The 26,756-nt window shown below is 52.0% G+C and overlaps 2 protein-coding genes across 4 annotated transcripts; one reads left to right on the top strand and one right to left on the bottom strand.

Moving 5' to 3' along the window:
- Positions 1-6,623: 6,623 nt before the first annotated feature.
- On the bottom strand, positions 6,624-11,278 carry LOC132765081 (zinc finger protein 428-like). Of its 3 annotated transcripts, none has more exons than XM_067462049.1 (4): positions 11,141-11,277; positions 10,990-11,062; positions 10,669-10,872; positions 6,624-7,678 (listed from the first exon to the last, which is right to left on the bottom strand). In XM_067462049.1, exons 2-4 carry the CDS (start codon positions 11,036-11,038, stop codon positions 7,068-7,070), a joined length of 864 nt encoding a protein of 287 aa, XP_067318150.1. In that variant the 5' UTR covers positions 11,039-11,062; positions 11,141-11,277; the 3' UTR covers positions 6,624-7,067. The 3 variants fall into 3 exon arrangements, with proteins under 3 accessions (XP_067318150.1, XP_067318149.1, XP_067318151.1); XM_067462048.1 differs by having other exon boundaries at positions 10,990-11,041; XM_067462050.1 differs by lacking the exon at positions 10,990-11,062 and having other exon boundaries at positions 11,141-11,278.
- Positions 11,279-19,874: 8,596 nt separating this feature from the next.
- LOC132783383 (advanced glycosylation end product-specific receptor-like) lies at positions 19,875-26,159 on the top strand. The gene is made up of 6 exons (XM_067462463.1): positions 19,875-19,905; positions 23,310-23,452; positions 23,619-23,790; positions 24,009-24,120; positions 24,273-24,375; positions 25,751-26,159. The coding sequence occupies exons 1-5, from the start codon at positions 19,875-19,877 to the stop codon at positions 24,367-24,369; spliced, it is 555 nt and encodes a 184-aa protein (XP_067318564.1). The 3' UTR covers positions 24,370-24,375; positions 25,751-26,159.
- The last annotated feature ends 597 nt before the right edge of the window (positions 26,160-26,756 follow it).

Genomic DNA, 26,756 nt, shown 5'->3' with positions numbered 1-26,756 from the left:
CTGGACCTCACTGGTGGAGGAGGTGGGGGTGGGAGGCGCCAAAGGCCCGGCTGCAGACAAGGAGAGCGTCCCATCAACTCCACTGGACCGGCCACGTTTTCCGGGTGCCCAACCACCGTCTCCCAAACAGTCGCTCTACTCCGAACTCAAGAATGGAAAATGGAATATTGGAGGACAGGAAAAGAGATTGAAAGAGGGGCTCAAAGCCAACCTTAAGACTGAGAACTGGGAAGCCCTGGCTCTTGAGCGCTCCAGCTGGAGGTCAGCTGTGACCAGCAGTGCTGTAGAATTGGAAGAGGGCAAAAGAGAGAAACATGCCAAGAGGAGGGTGCATCAAGCCAACCCCGACCGGGACCGCCTTCCGTCTGGAAACCGATGCCCTCCTCACTGCGGGAGAACATGGGGGTCAAGAAGAGGGCTTCACAGTCACCTATGGACCCATCGCCAGGACACCGCACTTGGAAGATAATCCTACTCGGACAACAATGGATCACCTAAGTAAGTAAGTAAGTAAGTATATACATATAATATTTATAATATAATATATTATAATATAATATAATGCATTATATTTATAATATAATGTAATGCAGTGTTTCTCAACCTGGGGGTCAGGACCCCTGTGGGGGTCGTGAGGGGGTGTCAGAGGGGTCGCCAAAGACCATCAGAAAACATAGTATTTTCTGTTGGTCATGGGGGTTTTGTGTGGAAAGTTTGGTCGAATTCTATCGTTGGTGGGGTTCAGAATGCTATTTCATTGTGGGTGAACTATAAATCCCAACAACTACAACTCCCAAATGGCAAGGCCTATTTTCTCTAAACTCCATCTGTGTTCATATTTGGGCATATGGAATATTCATGCCAAGTTTGATCCAGATCTATCATTGTCCACAGTGTTCTCTTGGTGTAGGTGAACTACAACTCCAAAAATCTTAAGGTCAATGTCCACCAGACCTTCCCAGTATTTTCTCTTGGTCGTGGGAATTCTGTGTGCCGTGTCTGATTCAATTCCATCATTGATGGAGTTCAGAAGGCTCTTTGATTTAAGGTGAACTATAAATCCCAGCAACTCCAGCATTACCAAATGACAAAATCAATCATCCCCAACCCCACCAGTATTCAAATTTTGGACGTATCGGGTATTTGTGCCAGATTTGATCCAGTGACTGAAGATACATCCTGCATATCAGATATTTGCAAAATTACAGTTATGAAGTAACCATGATGTTATGGTTGGGGGTCACCACCACCCCGCCTCTTCCTGAGGAAAATGTATAATCTCACAAAGGACGACCACCTCACCCGCCTCAGAGGAAACCTGCTACAAAACAGGAGCTTTTTTGCTGAGTTCCAGGGCCAGAGAAGCAGATGGCGGAAACAGAAGAACGGCCTGCCTCAGGGGAGCGTGCTTGCTCCATCCATGTTCCACATCTACACAAATGACCAGCCACTGCCAGAAGGGACAGAGAGTTTCATCTACGCTGATGATCGTGCCATCACCGCTCAAGCAGGGAGCTTTGAGATGGTTGAACAGAAGCTCTCCGAAGCTCTAGGTGCTCTTACTGCCTATTACAGGGAAAACCAACTGATCCCCAACCCATCTAAAACACAGACATGTGCTTTTCACCTTAAGAACAGACAAGCATCCCGAGCTCTGAAGATCACCTGGGAAGGAATCCCACTGGAGCATTGCAGCGCGCCCAAATATCTGGGAGTCACTCTGGACCATGCTCTTACCTACAAGAAGCACTGCCTGAACATCAAGCAAAAAGTGGGTGCTAGAAACAATATCATACGAAAGCTGACTGGCACAACCTGGGGATCACAACCAGGCACAGTGAAGACATCTGCCCTTGCACTGTGCTACTCTGCTGCTGAGTACGCATGCCCAGTGTGGAACACATCTCACCACACTCAAACAGTGGATGTGGCTCTTAATGAGACATGCCGCATTATCACGGGGTGTCTGCGCCCCACACCACTGGAGAAATGACACTGCTTAGCCGGTATTGCACCACCTGACATCTGCCGGGAAGTAGCAGCCAATAGTGAAAGGACCAAGGCAGAGACATCTCCAGCCCATCCCCTGTTTGGGTCTCAGCCAGCACGTCAACGATTTAAATCTAGACATAGTTTTCTAAGATCTACAGAGACACTCACTGGAACACCTCAGCAAGCGAGAGTCCAAAAGTGGCAGGCCCAAACCCAGAACCTCAACCAATGGCTGATACCCAATGAGAGACTCCCTCCTGGGCACACAGAAGATGGGGCGACTTGGAAGGCGCTGAACAGACTGCGCTCTGACACCACGAGATGCAGAGCCAACCTTCAGAAATGGGGCCACAAAGTGGAATCCTCGACATGCGAATGCGGAGAAGAGCAAACCACTGACCACCTGCTGCAATGCAACCTGAGCCCTTCTGCCACATGATGCACAAGGGAGGGCCTTCTTGCAGCAACACCAGAGGCACTCCAAGGGGCCAGATTCTGGTCAAAGGACATTTAATCAACTCTCATACTCACAAATTCTGTAATCTGCTTGTTTGCTTTGTTTCTGTTAGAAATGTAATATAATTTGACTGGTTGTTCTGACACGACAAATAAAAACCACCACATGGGACCTGTACTAAGGGGTCACAGCATGAGGAAGGTTGAGAACCACTGATGTAATGCAATATAATACATATAATATTTATAATATAATATAAACATTATATCTATATACTTACTTAGGCGACCCATTGTTGTCTGAGTTGGCATATTGTGTTATTAGTATTATATTGCATTGCATTATATTATAAATATAATGTATTATATTATAATACTAATAATACAATATTATAATTAGATATTTATATTACATGTAATATTACTAATAATATTACAATATAATGGTATAGTACAATATAGTAATATTTAATACTGATATTGTACTATGCTAATCTATATAAATAAAAATGTAATGTAAAAACCACGGGACGAATTGACACCAAATTTGGACACAAGACCCCTCTCAGGCCAACGAGTGACCATCACTCATAAAAACACTGGAAAACACAGCAGAAGAGACTTAAAAAGCCAAAAATAAAACCCCAAAAATACAGTACAATGCATGCGCAAAACCACATATATACACATGCAAACACACATATATACACATATACAGAAATAAATACACACATATTTGCATATATATATACACAAAACACATATACATAGGAAGGAGAGAAGGAAGAAGAGAGGGAAAGAAGGAGAGAAGGAAGGAAAGAAAGAAATAAAGAAAGAAAGGTAGAAAAAGAAGGAAGGAGAGAAGGAAATAAAAAAGTGAAAGAAGGAAGGAAAGAGAGAGGGAAGGAAGGAGAGAAGGAACGAAAGAGAGAAAGGAGGAGGGAGACAAGGAAGGATGGAACCAAAGAGCAAAGGAAGGGAGGAAAGAAACAGGTAGAGAAGGAAGGAAGAAGAAGGGAAAGAAAAAGAGTGAAGGAAGGAAGGTGAGAAAGAAAGTGAAATAAGGAAGGAAAGAGAGAGGGAAGGAAGGAGAGAAAGGTGGAACCAAAGAGCAAAGGGAGGGAGGAAAGAAACAGGTAGAGAAGGAGGAAAGAAGAAGGGAAAGAAAAAGAGGAATGAAAGAGGGAAGGAAGGTGAGGAAAAAGTGAAAGAAGGAAGGAAAGAGAGAGGGGAGGAAGGAGAGAAGGAAGGACGGAAAGAGAGAAAGAAGGATGGAACCAAAGAGCAAAGGAAGGGGGGAAAGAAACAGGTAGAGAAGGAAGAAAAAGAAGGGAAAGAAAAAGAGGGAAGGAAGGAAAGAGAGAGGGAAGGAAGGAGAGAAGGAGGGAAAGAGAAAGAGTGAGAGAAGGAAGGAAGGAAGGAAGGAAGGAGGGAAGCAAGGAAAGAGAGAAAGAAGGATGGAACCAAAGAGCAAAGGAAGGGAGGAAAGAAACAGGTAGAGAAGGAAGAAGGGAAAGAAAAAGAGGGAAGGAAGGAGGGAAAACGTGAAAGAAGGAAGGAAAGAGAGAGCGAAGGAAAGAGAGAAGGAAGGAAAGAGAGAAAGAGGGAAGGAAGGAAAGAAATAGAGAAAGAAGGATAGAACCAAAGAGCAAAGGAAGGGAGGAAAGAAACAGGTAGAGAAAGAGGAGAGAAGTAGGGAAAGAAAAAGAGGAATGAAAGAAAGAAGGAAGGAAGGAAGGTGAGAAAAAAGTGAAAGAAGGAAGGAAAGAGAGAGGGAAGGAAGGAGAGAAGGAAGGAAAGAGAAAGAGTGAGAGAAGGAAGGACGGAAAGAGAGAAAGAAGGATGGAACCAAAGAGCAAAGGAAGGGAGGAAAGAAACAGGTAGAGAAGGAAGAAAAAGAAGGGAAAGAAAAAGAGGGAAGGAAGGAGAGAAAAAGTGAAAGAAGGAAGGAAAGAGAGAGGGAAGGAAGGAGAGAAGGAGGGAAAGAGAAAGAGTGAGAGAAGGAAGGAAGGAAGGAAGGAAGGAAGGAAGGAAGGAAGGAAGGAAGGAGGGAAGGAAGGAAGGAAAGAGAGAAAGAAGGATGGAACCAAAGAGCAAAGGAAGGGAGGAAAGAAACAGAGAAGGAAGAAGGGAAAGAAAAAGAGGGAAGGAAGGAGGGAAAATGTGAAAGAAGGAAGGAAAGAGAGAGCGAAGGAAAGAGAGAAGGAAGGAAAGAGGGAAGGAAGGAAGGAAAGAAAGAGAGAAAGAAGGATAGAACCAAAGAGCAAAGGAAGGGAGGAAAGAAACAGGTAGAGAAAGAGGAGAGAAGTAGGGAAAGAAAAAGAGGATTGAAAGAAGGAAGGAAGGAAGGAAGGTGAGAAAAAAAGTGAAAGAAGGAAGGAAAGAGAGAGGGAAGGAAGGAGAGAAGGAAGGAAAGAGAAAGAGTGAGAGAAGGAAGGAAGGAAAGAGAGAAAGAAGGATGTAACCAAAGAGCAAAGGAAGGGAGGAAAGAAAGAGGTAGAAAAGGAAGGAAAAGGTGCACCCATATATATGTGTGTGTGTGTGTGTGTGTATACACACACATAAACACACATATATACACAAATATACACACACACAAAACACATATACACAGACTACGCCACAGCAATGCGTGGTAAGGGATGGCTAGTTCTTCCTAAATTGTTTAGTTGCTGATCAATTCCATAGGAATGGATAGGAAAGGGTTAAGAGAGGCAGTGGGTTGGGTCATGCAAATTTGGAGCGAGAGAAAGAATCCAGGTATGTCCATTCTGGAGGAAAACATAAACAACTAGGATGAAATTGTCCCCAAATGAAAGCATGCCTTGGGTGCTGAGCAATACGGTGTTTGGGGAGGACATTGGCAGGGTTCATGGCGTTTGCTATAACCTGCAATGTGTTGTGGCTCAGCTTGATTCTGAGCCTGAAACTGAACCCTCTTGCGAGCCTGAAATGTTCCCTGATGAAGAGGATGATGGGATTCAGATTTCTGGGCCTGTTCCTATACCTTTTTCTGTGCCTCTCGCAGACAGTGCAGCAGAGGAGTCAACAAGTCAGTTCTCAAGGGAAAGGAATGCCAGCGAATGAGATAACGGCCAGGTGGAGATGCCTTCACTAGCTCATCCTTCCCACGCTGATACTGATAGAGAAGAGAGCCTTGATAGTGATTTAATGAGCAGGCAGGAACGTTTGGATTGACAGGTCAGGAGAAGTTTGGGCTAGCCAGCAAGAAAGAAGCCAGGTCGGTGAAAGGTCATCATAATGCTTTCATGTTGGCAAAGGGTATTTAGGCTTCTGGCTAACAAAGGGAAATTGTCAGTTCAACGTGGCCCTTTCCATGAAAGTTTCTATGGATTTATCTTGGCTTTAAGCAGCACGCTTTGGGCTTCCTGAATCTTGGGAATTTGGGTCTTGTGTTTCACTGCTTTTATCATGGCCTCTGGTTGGATTATTGCTTAAAGGTTTTGTGCTTACATGTTTTTGCCTGGGAATCTTTGGAACTATACTTTTGCATTCAACCTCTGTCTTTGGAACTTTACATTGCTTACTCTATGTTTTGACTTTGCTTTTCCTCAATAAACTACAAAAATCTGCAGCTCTTGTGTGGTGGTGTTTCGGGAGCAAGGTGAAACCTATCCTGAGTTGCAACACAATGTCCTTGGAGGGAGGGCTTTGATGGCTCCTCAGCACTGTGGGTTATAACTGTTTGAGGAGGCGGAAGGCTGTCTGTATAAGAGGACACCTCCGCCACATACACTCACACACACTTTTTCACTTTTATTATATGTATAGATAGATTTAGACGAGGACTGCTACAGACAGCTATAGGGGTCCTTCAGACATTTTGGTTAATGAGCAGCAAGGCAGTGTGGGAAATGTAGTTTAACAGCAGGGCCTTTTGCAATCTCTACCATTTAGAGCCTGGCCTTCACAAACTACAACAACAGCTGTGCTTAGCCACGCTCAACTCATGCCTCCCTTGAATCGCTGGGGGAGGGAAAGCATGAGATTATAAAACCTTTTAGGTTTTACTAAAGTTGCGGAATGGTTCTGAAAATTAAAATAACTTTGGGAGACATCCGAACATGCCGAGAGACTGGCCCCCTCCCTCCCTCCCCCGCCCTCCCCCGCCCTGCCCCACCCCTCCCAAAAAGAGAGTTGGGCACAAGAGAAAGTGACGTGTCCAGAATCACCTTTATTGGACCAAGCCCCCCTCCCCCCTCCCCGCAAAAGAAAAACAACCCTCAGCTGCGGAAGAGTCACGATTTGTGCTGATTGGGCGCCCTCCCAAGAGGCCACGCCCACAGAAGCCAATCCCAAACACACGGACACAGCCTGGGCCGGGCACAGAGGACGAGGCGAGGGGCTCCCCTGAGGGTGGGCCTGGTCAACCCCGCCCTCTTCCCACACGCCCCCCCCCTCCTTCTGGGTGTTGTGGACTCCTGCTCCCACCTTACCAGAGGAGTTATTGTGGGCGCTGAAGCCCAAAACACCTGGAGACGGAGTGCCAAGGTTGGCCAGGCCGCTCCCGGGCAGAGAGGATGCCCCCCCCCCCCCGCCTTCAATCACAATAAAAATATAGAATTGAGGGGCGGAAAGTGAGGGAGGGAGGGGGTGGCCTACAGCTCCCCTCTTGCGTGGAGCATGTAGTGCTGGTGTAGCTGGGAGACCAGGCCGAACTCCCCGGGGCACTCGGTGCAGTGGTAGGGCCCCTCCCCCTCTGCCTCCTCCTCCTCCTCGGTGCCCCCGTTGGCCTGCCCCCCTGCAGGAGCGGGGGAAGGGGAGGGGACGGGCTTGTGGCGGGGAAGGGCCCCCGGGACGCCGCGCTGCCGCCAGCCGTGTTCACAGCGGTGCCCCTCCAGGGAGGCCGGGGAGGCGAAGCCCAGGCCGCACTCGGCGCAGATGTAGTGGAAAGCCCTTCCGCGGGAGGGGGGACCTTCTGGGGGTGGGGGGGCCTTGGCGCCAGGGGGGCCCAGGAGGGAGGGGGACGAGGGGGGCCCGCTGCCTCCGCCTCCGCCGTGGGGCCGCTTGCGCCCGATGTGGTAGCTCCGGTGCACCTTCAGGGCCCGCGACGTGCCGAAGCCGCGCCCGCACTCGGGGCACTCGTGCCACTCGGGGCTGGGGGGCTCCTGCGAGGCGCTGCTCAGGCGGTCCTCCCCCGTAACGGCACCCGCGGTGTCCGGCAGTTCCCCAGCCGGGCCCCCAGGAGCCTCCTTGGCGCCCCTCGGCCCTAGAGAGAGAGAGAGAGAGAGGAAGAGAGAGGGGGAGATACTGGAGGAGGGTCCGGGAAGGGCACTGCCCTTTTTGGTCTAGAACACAGGTGTCAAGGTAAACCTGAGAGGAGACAGTATCGCCATGCATCAATATGTAATAGGGCGCCCCAAGGAAGAGGGAAGGGCTTGCTTTCTGCTGCCCTGGAAACTAGGACTCAATGGAGACGTGGGTTCAAATGACATTGAAGGAGATTCCACCTGAAGGTGAGGAAGAACTTCCTAGCTGTAAGGAGAGCTGTTCAGCAGTGGAACTCTCTGCCTCGGCGGAAGGCTGTCTGTATAAGAGGACACCTCCGCCACATACACTCATACACACTTTTTCACTTTTATTATATGTATAGATAGATAGATTTAGACAAAGACTGCTACAGACAGCTATAGGGGTCCTTCAGCCATTTTGGTTAATGAGCAGCAAGGCAGTGTGGGAAATGTAGTTTCTCGGGGTCTGGAGGAAGCTCCTTCCTTGGAGGCTTTTAAACAGAGGCTGGGTAGCCATAATAATAATAATAATAATAATAATAATAATAATAATAATGTAATAATAATATATTGTCGAAGGCTTTCATGGCTGGAATCACTGGGTTGTTGTAGGTTTTTTCGGGCTATATGGCACTTATATGCAGCACTTCATTCCCAGACCCGGCCCTACAAGTTGCGTTGACACAAGCCCTTGTCCTGCCCTGTTCGTCTCAAATCTGCAAGAGATGGAGGTGGGATATAAGAATAAAGCTGTGATTATTATTATTATTATTATTATTGACACAAAAGTGCAGCATGTCACAGAGAACGGGATCTCTCTGCTGGATTTCGTATCCCAAAATCCCAAGTCGAACCCTTCCCAAGCGTCTAGGACTGTGAGATGTATTTCCGAATGATGTGCGCAGATCCAAGTCAGGAGGCCTTTTGCCGTTGACAGATCAGGATTTTGTCCATGTTTATTGTTTCCAAATGCCGGCTGAGATCTTTTGGCACGGCACTCGGTCTGCCCATCACTACTGGGACCACCTGGACTGGTTGATGCCGTCAGAGCCTTTGCAGTTCGATTTTGAAGTCTTGATAACGGCTGAGTTTCTCCCGTTGTTTTTCCTCAATGTCGATGTTTATTGTTTCCAAATGCCGGCTGAGATCTTTTGGCACGGCACCCAGTCTGCCCATTATGACCACTGAGACCACCTGGACTGGTTGATGCCGCCAGAGCCTTTGCCGTTCGATTTTGAGGTCTTGATAGCGGCTGAGTTTCTCCTGTTGTTTTTCCTCAATGCGACTGTCACCTGGAATGGCGACATCAATTATCCAGACTATTTTCTTCTCCACAATCATGATGTCTGACGTGTTGTGTTCCAATTATTATTATTATTATTAAATTATTATTAATAAAAAAATATTATTATTAAGGTTTTGTTGTAGGTTTTTCCGGGCTGTATGGCCATGGTCTAGAGCAGTGGTTCTCAACCTGTGGGTCTCTCCCCAGATGTTTTTGGCCTCCAACTCCCAGAAATCCTAAGAGTTGGTGAAGTGGCTGGGATTTCTGGGAGTTGTAGGCCAAAAACATCTGGGGAGAGACCCACAGGTTGAGAACCACTGGTCTAGAGGCATTCTCTCCTGATATTTTGCCTGCTTCTATGGCAAGCATCCTCAGAGATGCGAAACGTCAGGAGAGAATGCTTCTAGAACATGGCCATACGGCCAGAAAAAACCTACAACAACCTTATTATTATTATTATTATTATTATTATTATTATTATTATTTCTTACTTAGTCCTAAAACAGTGCATTCAACTGCAGAGTCTGCTGTCTTTGCGGGAGGGAGGGAGAGAGGGAGGGAAGGAGGGGTGGGCCGGGGGTGGGCCAGGCCGGCCCGAGGGGGATTCCACGCGTGGCACGCAGGACAACGACCACCCCTCTCTCCTCCTGGCAGTACCTGGTAGTACACGCTTTGGTTACATCCCGCTTAGACTACTGCAACGCTCTCTATGTGGGGCTGCCTCTGAAGACTGCCCGGAAGCTGCAGCAAGTCCAACGCTCGGCAGCCAGATGACTAACAGGTGCTGGGTCCAGGGAGCACACCACTCCGCTGTTACGCCAGCTCCACTGGCTGCCAATGAGCTTCTGAGCACAATTCAAAGTGCTGGTGTTAACCTATAAAGCCCTAAACGACTCCGGCCCTGTTTACCTCTCCGAACCATCAAGATTATTAAGATCGTCTGGAGAGGGCCTGCTCTCAGTCCCACCGGCCTCTCAAGCGCGCCTGGTGGGGACGAGGGACAGGGCCTTCTCGGTGGTGGCCCCGCGACTCTGGAACTCTCTCCCTCTGGAGGCCAGAACCGCCCCAACCATCCTAACATTTAGGAAACGGGTGAAGACGTGGCTGTGGAGTCAGGCCTTCGAGGAATGAGACAACACCATAGGACCCTGGATGGAAGTTGAGGTAGATCCATCTTAATAGGACGACTGACCACTGGAGTTTTAGACATAGTGTTATTTTAAAGTTGTTTTTGTAATTGTGATACATGATATTTTAATGAGTGGAGCCCCCGGTGGCGCAGTATGTTAAAGCACTGAGCTGCTGAGCTTGTTGATCGAAAGGTCGCAGGTTCAATTCCGGGGAGCGGTGTGAGCTTCCGCTGTCCGCCCTAGCTTCTGCCAACCTAGCAGTTCGAAAACATGCAAATGTGAGTAGATCAATAGGTACCGCTCCAGCGGGAAGGTAACGGTGCTCCATGCGGTCATGCTGGCCACATGACCTTGGAGGTGTCTATGGACAATGCTGGCTCTTCGGCTTAGAAATGGAGATGAGCACCAGAGCCCCAGAGTCAGACATGACTGGACTTCATGTCAGGGGACTACCTTTACCTTTACCTATATGTTTTTTATGGCTGGAAACCGGGCTGAGTCCCTCAATGAGGTTGAGAAGCTCGGTATAGAAAACTGTGAAATAAATAAATACCTGGGAACCCGTTGGCGGCGGCAGTGGTGGTGGCGGCGGGGGAGGGGGCGCGGCTGGCCCCCGAAGAGATGGAGGTGGCCTCAGAGGCAGCGGCGCCCTCGCCCTCTTCTTCCTCTTCGTCCTCCTCCTCCTCCTCCTCCTCGCCCTCCACCACGTCCTCCGGGTGGCTGTCCTCTTGGCGCAGGGCCTGCATGGCGGTGGCGCCTGAAGGGAAGCCCGAGGTGAGTCAGAGGCGCAGCCAGCGCCCCCTCCCCTCCCCTCCCCTCCAGGAGAAGGGGAGGAGCCTCGAGGCCCCGCCCACCCGAGGCCCCGCCCACTCACCTCCCTCGGCCTTCTCCTGCCGGGCCTTCTCCTCGTCTTCGGCCATCATCTCCTGCGGAGGGAACCACCGCCGCTGACGCCATCACGCTCCAGCCCGCTCCCCTCCCCCTCCCCTCCCGTTCCCTTCCCAGAATCCCCGGCACTCACTCACCGGTTCCTCCGGCGTCCGGGAGGGAGGGAGGGAGGGAGGGGCGGCCCGGTCCCCTCAGGCCCAGGAGCCGAGCTGCGCACGCGCAGAAAGGAGGACGCTCCCTCCCCTACCCTCCTCGGGGCGCGTGCGCAGTGGGTGAGCTCCCTTGCCCCGTTGTGCGCATGCGCTCCGGCAGGAAGGCCTTTCGAGTCCTTCTGCGCATGCCGTGGAGGGGGGGGGGGCAGGGAAGCGCCTTGAAGGAGGCTTCTGCGCCTGCGCGGGAAGGAGGCACGAAGGGAGCCACCCCTGCCCTGGCAAGCGAGTAAACAAGCACACGCAGGGCGTGTCGCCCAAAAGGTCATGAGTTCGAAGCCAGCCCGGGTCGGAGTGAGCTTCCGACCAATTGTGTAGCCTGTTGTCGACCTTTGCAGGAAGGAGGAACGAAGGGAGCCACCCCTGCCCTGACAAGCGAGTAAACAAACACATGCATGTGGACAATTTCAACAGAAAGGAAGAGACCATGAAAATGAACAAAATCTGGCTACCAGTATTAAAAAACTCTAAAATTACAACAGCAAAACAACAGAGGGGAAGCAACCAGGCACAGCTTAACACCTCTCAACAAAAGATTTTCCCAGGCTCAGCCAGGCCTTCAAATGCTAATGAAGGTGATCAGCTAAACATTCACACCTAGCTTTAGCAGAGAAGAGCTCTTGGCCCCACCCTGGTCATTCCACAGATATATAAACCCATTGTCCTAATTCCAACAGACCTCACTACCTCTGAGGATGCTTGCCATAGATGCAGGCAAAACGTCAGGAGAGAATGCCTCTAGAACATGGCTCTATAGCCCGAAAAAACCCCACAAGAACCTAAATTAGCTGATTTATGAGGTCATAAAGAAGACTCCAGCAAAGCATTCCAGCGGGGAAGCATGCGGGGAATGCAGAAGTGCTTCATCAGCCAGGATTGGAGTGGGTTTCCAACCAATTGTGTGTAGCCTGTTGTCGACCTTTGCAACCCAAAAGACAGTTGCACCTGTCAAGTAGGAAAATTAGGTACCACCTATGCGTGGGGAGGCTAATTTAACTAATTTACGAGGCCATAAAAAAAAGACGCCGGATCTGAAAGGACCACGCCAAAAGGCCATGAGTTGGAAGCCAGCCCGGGTCGGAGTGAGCTTCCATCCAATTGTGTAGCCTGTTGTCGACCTTTGTGTAGCTTCTGGTCGACCTCACGACTTCTGAGGATGCTTGCCATAGATGCAGGTGAAATGTCAGGAGATAATGCCTTTAGACCATGGCCATATAGCCCAAAAAAACTACAAGAACCCTCTAATTTACAAGGTCATAAAAAAAAAGCATCCCAGGCAGGCTCACGGCTCTCCGGAGCCTAGAAAAGGTTTTGTTTCATGCATTAGATAGTTCAGGCAAGTGAAAGACACAAAGTAACAAGCAGAGAAGTCAAAAGTTGCAAATCTCAAGTACTTTTATTAGGGATTTGATACAAAGTCAGGGCTTGGGGAAAGTAATAGCGGTTGAATGCAGTCCTAGTTTGAGCTGTCTGTTGGGGCACATTTCATCAGTTTGTCCCAATTGTGGCTTCCAGGAACTGTGGAACTCTCTGCTGCAGTTCAAACCAACTTGAAGGCAGGGGCCTCCGCAGTCCTCGGGGTCAAAACTGCAAGAGAGGAGATTCCATGTGAACATTATTATTATTATTATTATTATTAACTTTATTTGTACCCCGCTAGCATCTCCCGAAGGACTCGATGCGGCTTACACAGGCCGGAGCCTCAAAACACAATACAATAGAAAACATAACACAACAATAACAAGCAAATCAAACAATAAGCAAAATAACAACAATGGCAGTACATCAAGACATTATTAAAACTGGTTCGGCCGGCGCACTGGGGTACAAGGGTTAAAAGTGCTGAAATGGCAGGAGGCACGTAGGACTAAAAGTGCGGTGTGCAGCGACGATTAGTTATACTAAGGTGCTTCTAGGACTTGGGGTGGGGATTCCTAGTCTGAGAAGGCACAACGGAACAGCCATGTTTTTAGATTCCTTCTGAAAACAGCTAGAGTAGGGGCCTGTCGGAGATCTTTTGGAAGGGCGTTCCAAAGTCGGGGGGCCGCCACAGAGAAAGCCCTGTCCCGTGTCCCCACCAAGCGCGCTTGCGACGTAGGTGGGATCACGAGCAGGGCCTCCCCAGATGACCGGAGCGAGCGTGTGGGTTCGTAGATGGAAATGCGGTCACGCAGGTAGGGTGGTCCCAAACCGTTCAGGGCTTTGTAGGTAAGCACCTGCACCTTGAATTGGGCTCGGAAAATAAAAGGCAGCCAGTGGAGCTCCTTAAACAGAGGGGTAGACCTCTCTCTGTAATGAGCCCCGGTTAGCATCCTGGCTGCTGCCCGCTGGACCAATTGAAGTTTCCGAGCCGTCTTCAGGGGCAGCCCAACGTAGAGCGCATTGCAGTAGTCCATTCTAGAGGTGACCAAGGCGTGGACCACCCCGGCCAGATCAGCCTTCACGAGATATGGTCGCAGTTGGCGCACAAGTCTCAGTTGCGCAAAGGCCCTCCCGGATACCGCCGACACCTGAGCCTCAAGTGTAAGCGAAGAATCCAAGAAGACACCTAAACTGCGGACCTGTGGCTTCAGGGGGAGTGTAACCCCGTCCAACACAGGTAACCACCCTATACCCCGATCCGGTTTACGATCGACCAGGAGGACCTCTGTCTTATCGGGATTGATCTTCAGCCTGTTCTTCCTCATCCAGACCGACACAGCGGCCAGGCACTCGTCTAGCACCCGAGAAGCCTCCCTGGAGTTAGGTGGAAAGGAGTGCTGGAGCGGGTGGTCGCCTCGCAGCTCCAGAGCTTCCTAGACGATACCAACTACCTAGATCGGTCACAGTCTGGCTTCAGGCCTGGTCATGGCACCGGGACAGCCTTGGTCGCCTTGGTGGATGACCTCCGCAGAGAACTGGACAGGGGGAGTGTGACTCTGTTGGTTCTCTTGGACATCTCAGCGGCTTTCGATACCATCGACCATGGTATCCTTCTGGGTCGTCTCTCTGGGATGGGCCTTGGGGGCACGGTTCTGTCGTGGCTCCGGTCCTTCCTGGAGGGACGGACCCAGATGGTGAAGCTGGGAGACGCCTGCTCGGACCCCTGGCCTTTGACCTGTGGGGTCCCGCAAGGCTCCATTCTGTCGCCCATGCTTTTCAACATCTACATGAAACCGCTGGGAGAGGTCATCCGGAGTTTTGGAGTTGGGTGCCATCTTTATGCGGATGACGCACAACATGAGGAAGAACTTCCTGACCGTGAGAGCAGTGGAACTCTCTGCCTTCCCCGGAGGGAGTGTGGTGGAGGCTCCTTCTTTGGAAGCTTTGGAACAGAGGCTGGATGGCCATCTGTGGGGGGTGCTTTGAATGCAATATTCCTGCTTCTTGGCAGAATGGGGTTGGACTGGATGGTGGCCCAGGAGGTCTCTTCCAACTTAATGATTCTAAGATGCCCAAAATACTCCAGGTCAAGGCTAATAGGCAGTGGTTGACCAACAGAAGTTAGGGAGGAAGGAAAACTTCGTTGCCCTCCCTCCCCATCTCCCCATGCGGACACAGGGCGGCTCACAACAGAAAAGGCACACATTCGGTGCCAAATAAAATACAACAGAGCCAGCCATTCTAAATAAACAAAACATAGTGTTCAGCAATACAACAAGTCACAGGAGGACAGGAATAACAGATTGCCTGAGGTTGAAACGGGGATTAAAACTGTATTTGAATCCCATTCCTGAATGCCTCAAGCCGTATCTTTGCGCGTTCCCCTTTGGCAGACATCCTACGTCAACAGGTGTGATGACAGTATTTCCTGTCCAGTTTACTGCATTGTGGCACTTTCCTGCGCTCCTGTAAAAAAAGTATTGCACTCATTGAAACTGTACCTTGGCTCTGTTTCTTTCAACCGTATTGGTTTTATATTGCTTTCAATCACGTTGTTATTTGTTTTTATCTGATGTTTTAATTGGTTAAAGTGTTTTACATGTGAGTTTTAATTGTAATCTTGGGCATATCCTTGTAAGCTGCCCTGAGTCCCCTCGGGGAGATGGTTGGAGGGGTATAAAAATAAGGCACTCTCAGGACTTTCCTCCAGCACCACAGTTTCCTCTTGTAAGCCGCACCGAGTCCTTCGGGAGATGTTGTTGTTGTTATTCATTCGTTGTCTCCGACTCTTCGTGACCTCATGGACCAGCCCACGCCAGAGCTCCCTGTCGGCTGTCACCACCCCCAGGGTCTCCTTCAAGGTCAGTCCAGTCACTTCAAGGATGCCATCCACCCACCTTGTCCTTGGTCGGCCCCTCTTCCTTTTGCCTTCCACTTTCCCCAGCATCATTGTCTTCTCTAGGCTTGGCTGTCTCCTCATGATGTGGCATCCAAAGGACTTCCACTTGGTCTCTCGTCTCCTTCCCTCCAATGAGCAGCCGGGCTTTCTTTCCTGGAGGATGGACTGGTTGGATCTTCTCGCAGTCCAAGGCATCTCAGCACTTTCCTCCAACACCACAGCTCAAAAGCACCTCTCTTCCTTCGCTCAGCCTTCCCTCAGGTCCAGCTCTCACATCCGTAGGTGACTCCAGGGAAGACCATGACTTGGACTAGGCAATGGATCTTGGTTGCCAGTCTGATGTCTCTACTCTTCACTATTTTATCGAGACTGGACATTGCTCTCCTCCCAAGAAGGAAGCGTCTCCTGATGTCCTGGCCACAGTCTGCGTCTGCACTCATCTTTGTACCTAGAAATGTAAAGTCTGTCACGGCCTCCACATTTTCTCCCTCTATTTCCCAGTTGTCAATCATTCTTGTTGCCATAATCTTGGTTTTCTTGATGTTTAGCTGCAACCCGGCTTTTGCGCTTTCTTCTTTCACCTTGATTAGGAGGCTCCTCAGCTCCTCCTCGCTTTCAGACATCAGAGTGGTGTCATCTGCATATCTGAGGTTGTTAGTGTTTCTTCCAGCCATTTCCACCCCACCTTTGCACTCATCCAGCCCCGCACATCCTCGCATGATGTGTTCTGCACACAAGTTAAAGAGGTTGGGTGAGAGTCTGCAGCCTTGCCGTACGCCTTTCCCAATCTTGAACCCGTCTCCTGTTCCGTGGTCAGTTCTGTCTGTGGCTCCTTGGTCCTTGTACAGATTCCTCAGGAGAGAGGGAAGGGGGCTTGGGATGCCCATCCCACCAAGAACTTGCCACAGTTTATTATGATCCACACAGTCAAAGGCTTTAGAGTAGTCAATGAAGCAGAAGTAGATGTTTTTCTGGAACTCCCTGCCTTTCTCCATTCTCCAGCATCCGGATATTGGCAATCTGGTCTCTGGTTCCTCTGCCTTTTCTAAACCCAGCTTGAACATCTGGCCACTCTCTCTCCCTGTCTTGCTGGAGTCTTCTTCCTTGCAGGATCTTGAGCATTACCTTACTGGCATGAGAAATAAGGGCACTGTACGGAAGTTGGAGCAGTCTTTCGCATTTCCCTTTTTTGGTATGGGGACAGAAGTTGATTTTTTCCAGTCTGATGGCCATTCTTGTGTTTTCCATATTTGCTGGCAAATGGCATGCATCACCTTGACAGCATCATCTTTTAAGATTTTAAACAGTTCAGCTGGGATCCCGTCGTCTCCTGCTGCCTTGTTGTTAGCAATGCTTCTTAAGGCCCATTCAACCTCACTCCTCAGGATGTCTGGTTCTAATTCATTCACCACACCGTCAAAGCTATCCTCAATATTATTATCCTTCCTATACAGATCTTCTGTATAGTCTCGCCACCTTCTCTTGATCTCTTCAGCTTCTGTTAGGTCCCTGCCATCTTTGTTTTTAAGGCCCATTCAACCTCACTCCTCAGGATGTCTGGTTCTAATTCACTCACCACACCATCAAAACTATCCTCGATATTATTATCCTTCCTATACAGATCTTCTGTGTAGTCTCGCCACCTTCTCTTGATCTCTTCAGCTTCTGTTAGGTCCCTGCCATCTTTGTTTTTAAGGCCCATTCAACCTCACTCCTCAGGATGTCTGGTTCTAATTCATTCACCACACCGTCAAAACTATCCTCAATATTATTATCTTCCTATACAGATCTTCTGTATAGTCTCACCACCTTCTCTTGATCTCTTCAGCTTCTGTTAGGTCCCTGCCATCTTTGTTTTTAAGGCCCATTCCACCTCACTCCTCAGGATGTCTGGTTCTAATTCACTCACCACACCGTCAAAACTATCCTCGATATGATTATCCTTCCTATACAGATCTTCTGTATAGTCTCGCCACCTTCTCTTGATCTCTTCAGCTTCTGTTAGGTCCCTGCCATCTTTGTTTTTAAGGCCCATTCGACCTCACTCCTCAGGATGTCTGGTTCTAATTCACTCACCACACCGTCAAAACTATCCTCGATATTATTATCCTTCCTATACAGATCTTCTGTATAGTCTCGCCACCTTCTCTTGATCTCTTCAGCTTCTGTTAGGTCCCTGCCATCTTTGTTTCTTATCATACAAATTTTTGCCTGAAATTTACCTCCAATGTTCCTAATTTTCTGGAAGAGGTCTCTTGTCCTTCCTATTCTGTTGTCTTCTTCCACTTCCATGCATTGCTTATTTAAAAATAGTTCCTTATCTCTTCTGGCTAACCTCTGGAATTGCGCATTTAACTGGGCATATCTCCCCTTACTATCCCTGTTTCCTTTTGCTTTCCTCCTTTCTTGGGCTACTTCCAGTGTCTCAGCAGACAACCATTTTGCCTTCTTGGTTTTCTTTTTCTTTGGAACGTACTTTGTTGCCGCCTCCTGAACAATGTCGCGGACTTCTGTCCATAGTTCTTCTGGGACTCTGTTTACTAAATCTAGTCCTTCAAATCTGTTCTTCACTTCTACTGTATATTCGCTAGGAATGTTAGTGAGATCATATCTAACTGGTCTGTGTATTTTCCCTGATCTCTTTAGTTTTATTCTAAATTGAGCAGTAAGAAGTTCGTGATCTGAGCTACAGTCAGCCCCAGGTCTTGTTTTCACCGACTGGATGGATGTCCGCCACCTTTGGCTGCAAAGGATGTAGTCAATCTGATTTCGGTGCTGACCGTCTGGTGAGGTCCATGTGTAAAGCCGTACCTCCCTGCAAACACCTTGCGGGGCAGAACACTCCTCTTCCTCCTCCTGGCCCTTCCCTTCGGGGCCTGGGCTTCCGCAAGGTGGGGTCAGGTGGGGTGGGGCGGAGGAGGAAGCCAAGCCAAGCCAAGCCGGGGAAGGAGGAGGAAGAGGAGAAGGGCGCGCCACCGCCGACATGTCCCCCTCTCTGATGATGCTGCTGCTGATGCTGCTGCACCTGGTCTCCGCAGGTGAGCGAGCCTGGCTCTAGAGCAGTAGTTCTCAACCTTCCTAATGCCGCGACCCCTTAGTCCAGGTCCTCGTGTGGTGGTGACCCCCAACCATATCATTATTTTCGTTGCTACTCCATAACTGTCATTTTGCTCCTGTTATGAATTGTCATGTAAATATCTGATCTGCAGGATGTATTTTCATTCACTGGACCAAGTTTGGCACAAAGACCCCATACGCCCACATTTGAATACTGCTGAGGTTGGGGGTGATTGCTTTCGTCATTTGGTCATGCTGGAGTTGCTGGGATTTATAGTTCACCTAAAATCAAAGAACCTTCTGAACTCCACCAATGGTGGAATTGAATCAAACTTGGCAGCCAGAATTCCCATGACCAAGAGAATACTGGGAAGGTGTGGTGGACATTGACCTTGAGTTTTTGGAGTTGTAGTTCACCTACTTCCAGAGAACACTGTGGACTTGAGCAATGATGGATCTGGATCAAACTTGGCACAAATACTCAATATGCCCAAATGGGAACACTGGTAGAGTTTGGAGAAAATATACCTTGCCATTTGGGAGTTGTAGTTGCTGGGATTTATAGTTCACCCACAATGAAATAGCATTCTGAACCCCACCAACGATAGAATTGGACCAAACTTTCCACACAAAACCCCCATGACCTACAGAAAATACTATGTTTTCCGATGGTCTTTGGTGACCCCTCTAACACTCCCTTGCGACCCCCACAGGGGTCCTGACCCCCATTTTGAGAAACACTGCTCCAGAGGGAGGCGGCGGTGGGGGGCGGGAGTTCCTCCTTGGGGGGGGAGGCTCACTCCCTCCCCCTCTTTCCTCCCCCGCAGGCCCCCCCGTCATCCTTCTGCGCGACCCTGAGGGCGGGTCCCCCATCCTGGAGGGCAGCAACGTGACCCTGGAGTGCCTCTCGGAGGAGGAGGGGGCCGGGCTGTCCTTCCAGAAGTACGACCAGGTGAGAGGAGGATGCGCGCGCACCCCATTCCCCTTCCCCTTTCCCCTACAAGCCAATTTGGGCGCCCACTTCCGCCTCGGGAGGTAAACACCGGGTCACGTGGGGGCCCCACTCTTCTCCTTCCCGCAGCGTCTCCGAGCCTGGCTGCCCCTCCCCGCCCGGCCCGACGGGGTCTCCGTCCGGCAAGAGTCCGGCCGCCTGGTCCTCTCCATCCGCGGCGCCCAAGCCGGACACCGCGGCGCCTACCGCTGCCTCGCCAACGCCACCGGGAGCAGCCCCGCCTCCGCCCAGCTCGACCTGCCCGTGGAATGTGAGTGCCGCACCTGCCCGCCAGGGGGCGCCCCAGGGAGGAGAGGAGGGGGCGGGGCGGCCCGAACACAGGTGTTGTGATGATGACGCTGGCGGTTGTTCCTAGGGACACCTGTGCGAGACTCGTCAAGGTCAAGGTTCCCTGACATTCAGCCCAGTCCGACTCAGGGGGAGGGGGGCCGAGGTTGTTGTTCATTCGTTCAGTCGTCTCTGACTCTTCGTGACCTCATGGACCAGCCCACGCCAGAGCTCCCTGTCGGCCGTCCCCACCCCCAGGGTCTCCTTCAAGGTCAGTCCAGTCCCTTCAAGGATGCCATCCATCCATCTTGCCCTTGGTCGGCCCCTCTTCCTTTTGCCTTCCACTTTCCCCAGCATGATTGTCTTCTCCAGGCTTTCCTGTCTCCTCATGATGTGGCATTCAAAGGACTTCATCTTGGCCTCTAGTCTCCTTCCCTCCAGTGAGCAGCCGGGCTTTCTTTCCTGGAGGATGGAATGGTTGGATCTTCTTGCAGTCCAAGGCACTCTCAGAACTTTCCTCCAGCACCACCGCTCAAAAGCACCTCTCTTCCTTCACTCAGCCTTCCTGAAGGTCCAGCTCTCACCTCCGTAGATGTGACTACAGGGAAGACCATGGCTTGGACTAGGCAATGGATCTTGGTTGCCAGTGTGATGTCTCTGCTCTTGACTATTTTATCAAGACTGGACCTTGCTCTCCTCCCAAGAAGGAAGCGTCTCCTGATTTCCTGGCCTCAGTCTGCGTCTGCACTCATCTTCCCACCTAGAAATACAAAGTCTGTCACGGCCTCCACGTTTTCTCCCTCTATTTCCCAGTTGTCAATCATCCTTGTTGCCATAATCTTGGTTTTTTTGACGTTTAGCTGCAACCCGGCTTTTGCGCTTTCTTCTTTCACCTTGATTAGAAGGCTCCTCAGCTCCTCCTCGCTTTCGGCCATCAGAGTGGTGTCATCTGCATATCTGAGGTTGTTAATGTTTCTTCCAGCCATTTCCACCCCAGCCTTGCATTCGTCAAGCCCCGCACATCCTCGCATGATGTGTTCTGCACACAAGTTAAAAAGGTTGGGGGAGAGGATGCAGCCTTGCCGGACGCCTTTCCCAATTTTGAACCAGTCTGCTGTTCCGTGGTCAGTTCTGACTGTTGCCAGTTCTTACTGGGGGCCGGGGGGTTGCGCCTCTCTATTTCGAAGCCAAAGAGCTGGCGTCGTCCGTATTTATTTATTTATTTTTATTTATCAATTTTGTCTCCCGGTCTTCTTCTCCCCTCTATCGGGGGACTCAGGCCAGTTTCCAACCATAAAATCTCAAAACAATCATTAAAAACATCCTATAACATATTCAATTTAAACTTTACAACAGCAAAATACAATCACATCATAACAATGGTCAGTCGTCATAGTGAATTCATTGTCCATCATTCATCATCATCTATCCAATCACAGAAATATTGATTCACTCGTCGAAAGCCAAACCCCATAGCCAGGTTTTCACCCGTTTTCTGAATGACAGAATGGAGGGGGCAGTTCTGACCTCCAGTGGGAGAGAGTTCCAGAGTTGCGGGGCCACCACCGAGAAGGCCCTGTCCCTCGTCCCCACCAGACGCGCCTGAGAGGCTGGTGGGACCGAGAGCAGGGCCTCTCCAGATGATCTTAGTAATCTTGATGGTTTAGAGGGGAGAATACGTTCAGAGAGGTAAACAGGGCCGGAGTCGTTTAGGGCTTTGTAGGTTAACACCAGCACTTTGAATTGTGCTCGGAAGCTGACTGGCAGTCAGTGGAGCTGGTGTAACAGCGGAGTGGTGTGCTCCCTGGACCCAGCACCCGCTAGTAGTCTGGCTGCCGAGCGTTGGACTTGCTGCAGCTTCCGGGCAGTCTTCAGAGGCAGCCCCACGTAGAGAGCGTTGCAGTAATCTAAACGGGATGTAACCAAAGCGTGGACCACCGTGGCCAAGTCAGACTTCCCAAGGTACTGGCGCAGCTGGCGCACAAGTTGTCTCCTCCTCCGTAGGCGCCTCCTAGGTCATGTGGCCACCGGCATGGTTGCATGGCACGCCCTTACGGTGCCGTTGGAGACCGAAACAATATATTAAGGCGTGACAACGGAATTCGCTATTGTCGGTCTGAAAAGTCAAGGGTGAAAGCCTCTCTTGGGGGGTGGAGGGGGGGTCCCTGGCCTGCCGCTCCCCGCCGGCTGGTTGGCGGAGCCAGGACAAGGTGCAGGTTCTTACCTACAAAGCCCTGAACGGTTTGGGACCCACCTACTTGCGTGACCACATTATGTATTTATTTATTTCGGTTTCTTCTACCCTGCCCTTCTCACCCCGGAGGGGACTCAGGGCGGCTTACAAAGGCACAATTCAATGCCGGCATCACATAGCAAAAGTAAAACAAAATAACATCAATTAAACAGTTGAACAGTTGAACAGTTAAACAACAATTCCTGCATTACAACCCTAAAACCAATAAAACCAATAAAACACTACAACCCCAATTACTCCTCATAGACGGTCAGCGTTCTCTTTCTCATAGTCCAATTTCCAATTCCACATTGTCAGTCCTGTCAGTCCTAGTCGTTAGGTTGTCCTTATCTAGTTGTCAGATTGCCCGAAGTCCTGGCCCCACAACCACGTCTTTACTTTCCTCCTGAAGGAGAGGAGGGATGTTGATGCCCTAATTTCCCCCGGGAGTGAGTTCCACAGTTGAGGGGCCACCACTGAGAAGGCCCTGCTCCTCGTCCCCACCAACTTCACTTGGGATAGCAGTGGGGTTGTGAGCAGGGCCTCCTCAGATGATCTCAAACTCTGGGGTGGGACGTAGTGGGAGATGTGTTCGGACAGATACACTGGACTGGAACCGTACAGGGTTTTGTAGGTCAAAACCAGCACCTTGAATTGTGCTCGGAACTGAATCGGCAGCCAGTGGAGCTGGCATAGCAGGGGGGTGGGGTGCTCCCTGTATGACGCTCCGGTGAGCAATCTGGCTGCCGCTTGCTGGACCAGTTGAAGTTTCTGAACAGTTTTCAAGGGCAACCCCACGTAGAGTGTGTTGCAGTAGTCTATTTGGGATGCAACAGGAGCGTGGACCACTGTGGCCAGATCCGACTTCCCAAGATACGGGCGCAACTGGTGCACAAGTTTTAATTGTGCAAAAGCTCTCCCGGCCACCGCCGAGACCTGGGGTTCCAGGCTCAGTGGTGAGTCCAGGATCCCTCCCAAGCTGTAACCCTAGGCCCTGTTCGGCCTTACGACTGACCAGTAGGACCTCTGTCTTGTCTGGATTCAGTTTCAGTTTGTTAGCTCTCATCCAGTCCGACACAGCGGCCAAGCACCGGTTCAAGGTCTGGACAGCCTCCTTGGTGACAGGTGGGAAGCAGTGACAGATCTGGATTCTGTATATGAACCCACACAATCTCTTCGATCATCTGGGGAGGCCCTGCTCTTGATCCCACCAGCATCGCAGGCCGAAAGGTGACCCCCCCCTTTCCCTCCTCCTTCTCCTTGGCAGACCTGCGCGGCGTCTCCCTCCTCCGCGAGGGCACCAGGTGCGGGACCGTGGGCCAGTCGGAGCCCTTCCGCGAGGGGCAGGACCTGAAGCTGCAATGCCGGGCCGAAGCCTCCCAGGAGCCCCTCTACGAATGGAGACGAGAGGCAAGGCCGGGCGGGGGGGACGGCGGGGGGGGGGACTGGAGCGCCCAGCAGAGCAGAGGGCGGGGTGGTGAGCCCTTGCGCTCTCTCTCTCTCTCTTTCTGGGAGGGAATCCCTGCCTGAGACGTACAGCCCTTGACCCCCCCTTCTCTCTCCCCCCCCCCCCCAGGGCCAGGACTGGGTGGTGGCCTCAAGCTTACTGGTGATTCGCAGGGCCGGCCGGGAGCACGACGGGACCTACACCTGCCGGGCGCGGCACCCCTCCCTGGCTCAGCTGCAGAAGAGCCGCTCCCTGCGCATGGTCCTCTCGGAGGGGCCCCGCGGGTGGGCAGCGGAACATGGTGAGACCTCAGGACCCTCCCCCACCCTCCCTCGCCCAGCCCATTCCACAGCCTCTTTGACCAGCAAGCGAGCCCCCCAGGCCCTTCTCTTGCCCTGCCCTCGAGGAAAGGGCACCCACCAGGCTTTCCCCCCCTCTCCCCCCCCCATGCAACCAATGGGCCCCCATGGACAGTGCACCCAGCCCACACCTGGCTCTCCCTCCCTCCCTCCCTTGCAGGGCTGGTGCTGGCCGTGGCGGTGCCCACCTCCCTGTTGCTCCTGCTTCTCGCCGCCTTTTCCCTCCTGATCGTCACCCGCCATCGGGCAGCTGCCAAGGCAAAATCTCCCCGGTGAGTGCCTGTCTGCCTGCCTTGTGGGAGGGGAGGGGGGTCCATGGCTGGGCTGGGGGCATCATTTTCCCAGGTCTTTGCCCTTTGGCTTTGGGCGTGTTGGCATGGCGTTGTGTCCAAGCCCCTTCCTTTCCCTTCCTTCCTCTCTGCAGGGAAGAAGAGGGGCTCGGGCAGCGCAGCCCCATCTACAAGGGCAGCCTGGAGTCGGTGCCCTCCACCGCCGGGGACACCCAGCCCCTCGTGATGTGAGCTCAGGTAGGGAGGGACCCACAAACGGCATGGCAGACCCCGCGCTTCAGGACTGCCCCAGTTCTGGGGGCTCTGCTGCAGCCCCCCTTCCTCCTTGTCCTGCCTGAGGATAATGCTGGGTGCATGTGGCATGGGTAGGTGGGCTCCCTCAAGTGGCCCGAGGGTGGGGGTCCCTGACCCACAGTCCTTCTGGCTGGGCGCATGTGGTGTGGGGGGGGGGTGGGCTCCCTCAAGAGGCCTGAGGGTGGGGGTCCCTGACCCACAGTCCTTTTGGCTGGGCGCATGTGGCGTGGGTGGGTGGGCTCCCTGAAGTGGCCCGAGGGTGGGGGTCCCTGACCCAGAGTCCTTCTGGCTGGGCGCATGTGGCGTGGTTGGGTGGGCTCCCTCAAGTGGCCCGAGGGTGGGGGTCCCTGACCCAGAGTCCTTCTGGCTGGGCGCATGTGGCGTGGTTGGGTGGGCTCCCTCAAGAGGCCCGAGGGCGGGGGTCCCTGACCCACAGTCCTTCTGGCTGGGCGCATGTGGCGTGGTTGGGTGGGCTCCCTGAAGTGGCCCGAGGGTGGGGGTCCCTGACCCAGAGTCCTGGCTGGGCGCATGTGGCGTGGTTGGGTGGGCTCCCTCAAGTGGCCCGAGGGTGGGGGTCCCTGACCCACAGTCCTTCTGGCTGGGTGCATGTGGAATGGGTGGGTGGGCTCCCTCAGGTGGCTCAAGGGTGGGGGTCCCTGACCCACAGTCCTTCTGGCTGGGTGCATGTGGAATGGGTGGGTGGGCTCCCTCAGGTGGCTCAAGGGTGGGGGTCCCTGACCCACAGTCCTTCTGGCTGGGTGCATGTGGAATGGGTGGGTGGGCTCCCTCAGGTGGCTCAAGGGTGGGGGTCCCTGACCCACAGTCCTTCTGGCTGGGTGCATGTGGAATGGGTGGGTGGGCTCCCTCAGGTGGCTCAAGGGTGGGGGTCCCTGACCCACAGTCCTTCTGGCTGGGTGCATGTGGAATGGGTGGGTGGGCTCCCTCAGGTGGCTCAAGGGTGGGGGTCCCTGACCCACAGTCCTTCTGGCTGGGTGCATGTGGAATGGGTGGGTGGGCTCCCTCAGGTGGCTCAAGGGTGGGGGTCCCTGACCCACAGTCCTTCTGGCTGGGTGTATGTGGTGTGGGGGGGGGTGGGCTCCTTCAAGTGGCCCGAGGGCGGGGGTCCCTGACCCACAGTCCTTCTGGCTGGGGCTGCCAGGAACCCAACAGCCTGGACGCCCAGTGCTTGGGGAGCCATTGCCCTCTAGATCCAGCAAGCAGGGCTCAGGGAGGGGCTCCCCGATGGTTCTTTTTGAGAGGGGGGGGGTTATGCCTCACAGGGCCTCTCACCCACCTGCCGTCCTCTCCTTCCCCACAGGAGGAAAGAGACCCTCCACCTGCCGTCCGGGCTTCTTTCGAGATTCGGCCTCTTCTTCTGGCTTGGGTTGATGGGAACTCACCAACGCAGAGTCTCTTTGGGTGTTAATTGCCTTTGATTTTGAGAATGGGGGAGGTGGGCTCGTGGGAGGGAGGCCTTTACTCTTGGCTGGCCTGACCTGAGAGGATGCAGCCCAAGGGTCAGCAAGAGGGCCGGGGGCCACCCAGTGCGGGCGGGCAGGGGCTTTGCAGGAAAGGGGTCCGTGCAGTGGCCTCCCCTTTGCAGAGAAAGAGTTGAGCAGCACGTCAAGGAAGAGCAAGCGAGTGAGCGAGCTGGGATCACAACCGTCCCTGCCTCTTCCCCTCCAGCACTTTTTTGGATCAAAATAAAAAATAGCAGGCTGTTTGCATCTGGAGTGAGGAGGCGCTGGGCCTGGATTCTTTTTCCACCATCCACATTCTCCACGCTGCTATCGGAGGGGGGGCTGAACTCAGAGGCAGGGGGGCCCTAAAAGCCTTCCCTTGAATGTTTAGCCCTGATCCAAGGCCCCCTCTGCCCCCTCGCCCATAACCTTTCCATTGAATTGTTGTAGGTTATTTTGGGCTATATGGCCATGTTCTAGAGGCATCCTCTCCTGACGTTTCTCCTGCATCTATGGCAAGCATCCTCAGAGGTACATCTAATCACCTCTTAACAAAACATTGCCCCAGGTACTGCCAGGCCATCAAATGCTCATCAAGGTGGTCAGTTGAAACATTCACAGCTAGCTCCAGCAGACAAGAGTCCTTTGTCCCACCCTGGTCATTCCACAGATATATAAACCCCTTTTCCTAGTTCCAACAGACCTCGCGACCTCTGAGGATGCTTGCCATAGATGCAGGCGAAACGTCAGGAGAAAATGCCTCTAGACCACGGACATATAGCCTGAACACACCTAGCTCCAGCAGACAAGAGTCCTTTGTCCCACCCTGGTCATTCCACAGATATATAAACCCTTTTTCCTAGT

Source organism: Anolis sagrei, chromosome Y (assembly GCF_037176765.1).
Source record: "Anolis sagrei isolate rAnoSag1 chromosome Y, rAnoSag1.mat, whole genome shotgun sequence".
In the NCBI taxonomy this organism is placed as follows: Eukaryota; Metazoa; Chordata; class Lepidosauria; order Squamata; family Dactyloidae; genus Anolis; species Anolis sagrei.
This window is presented reverse-complemented; position numbering and strand designations above follow the sequence as displayed.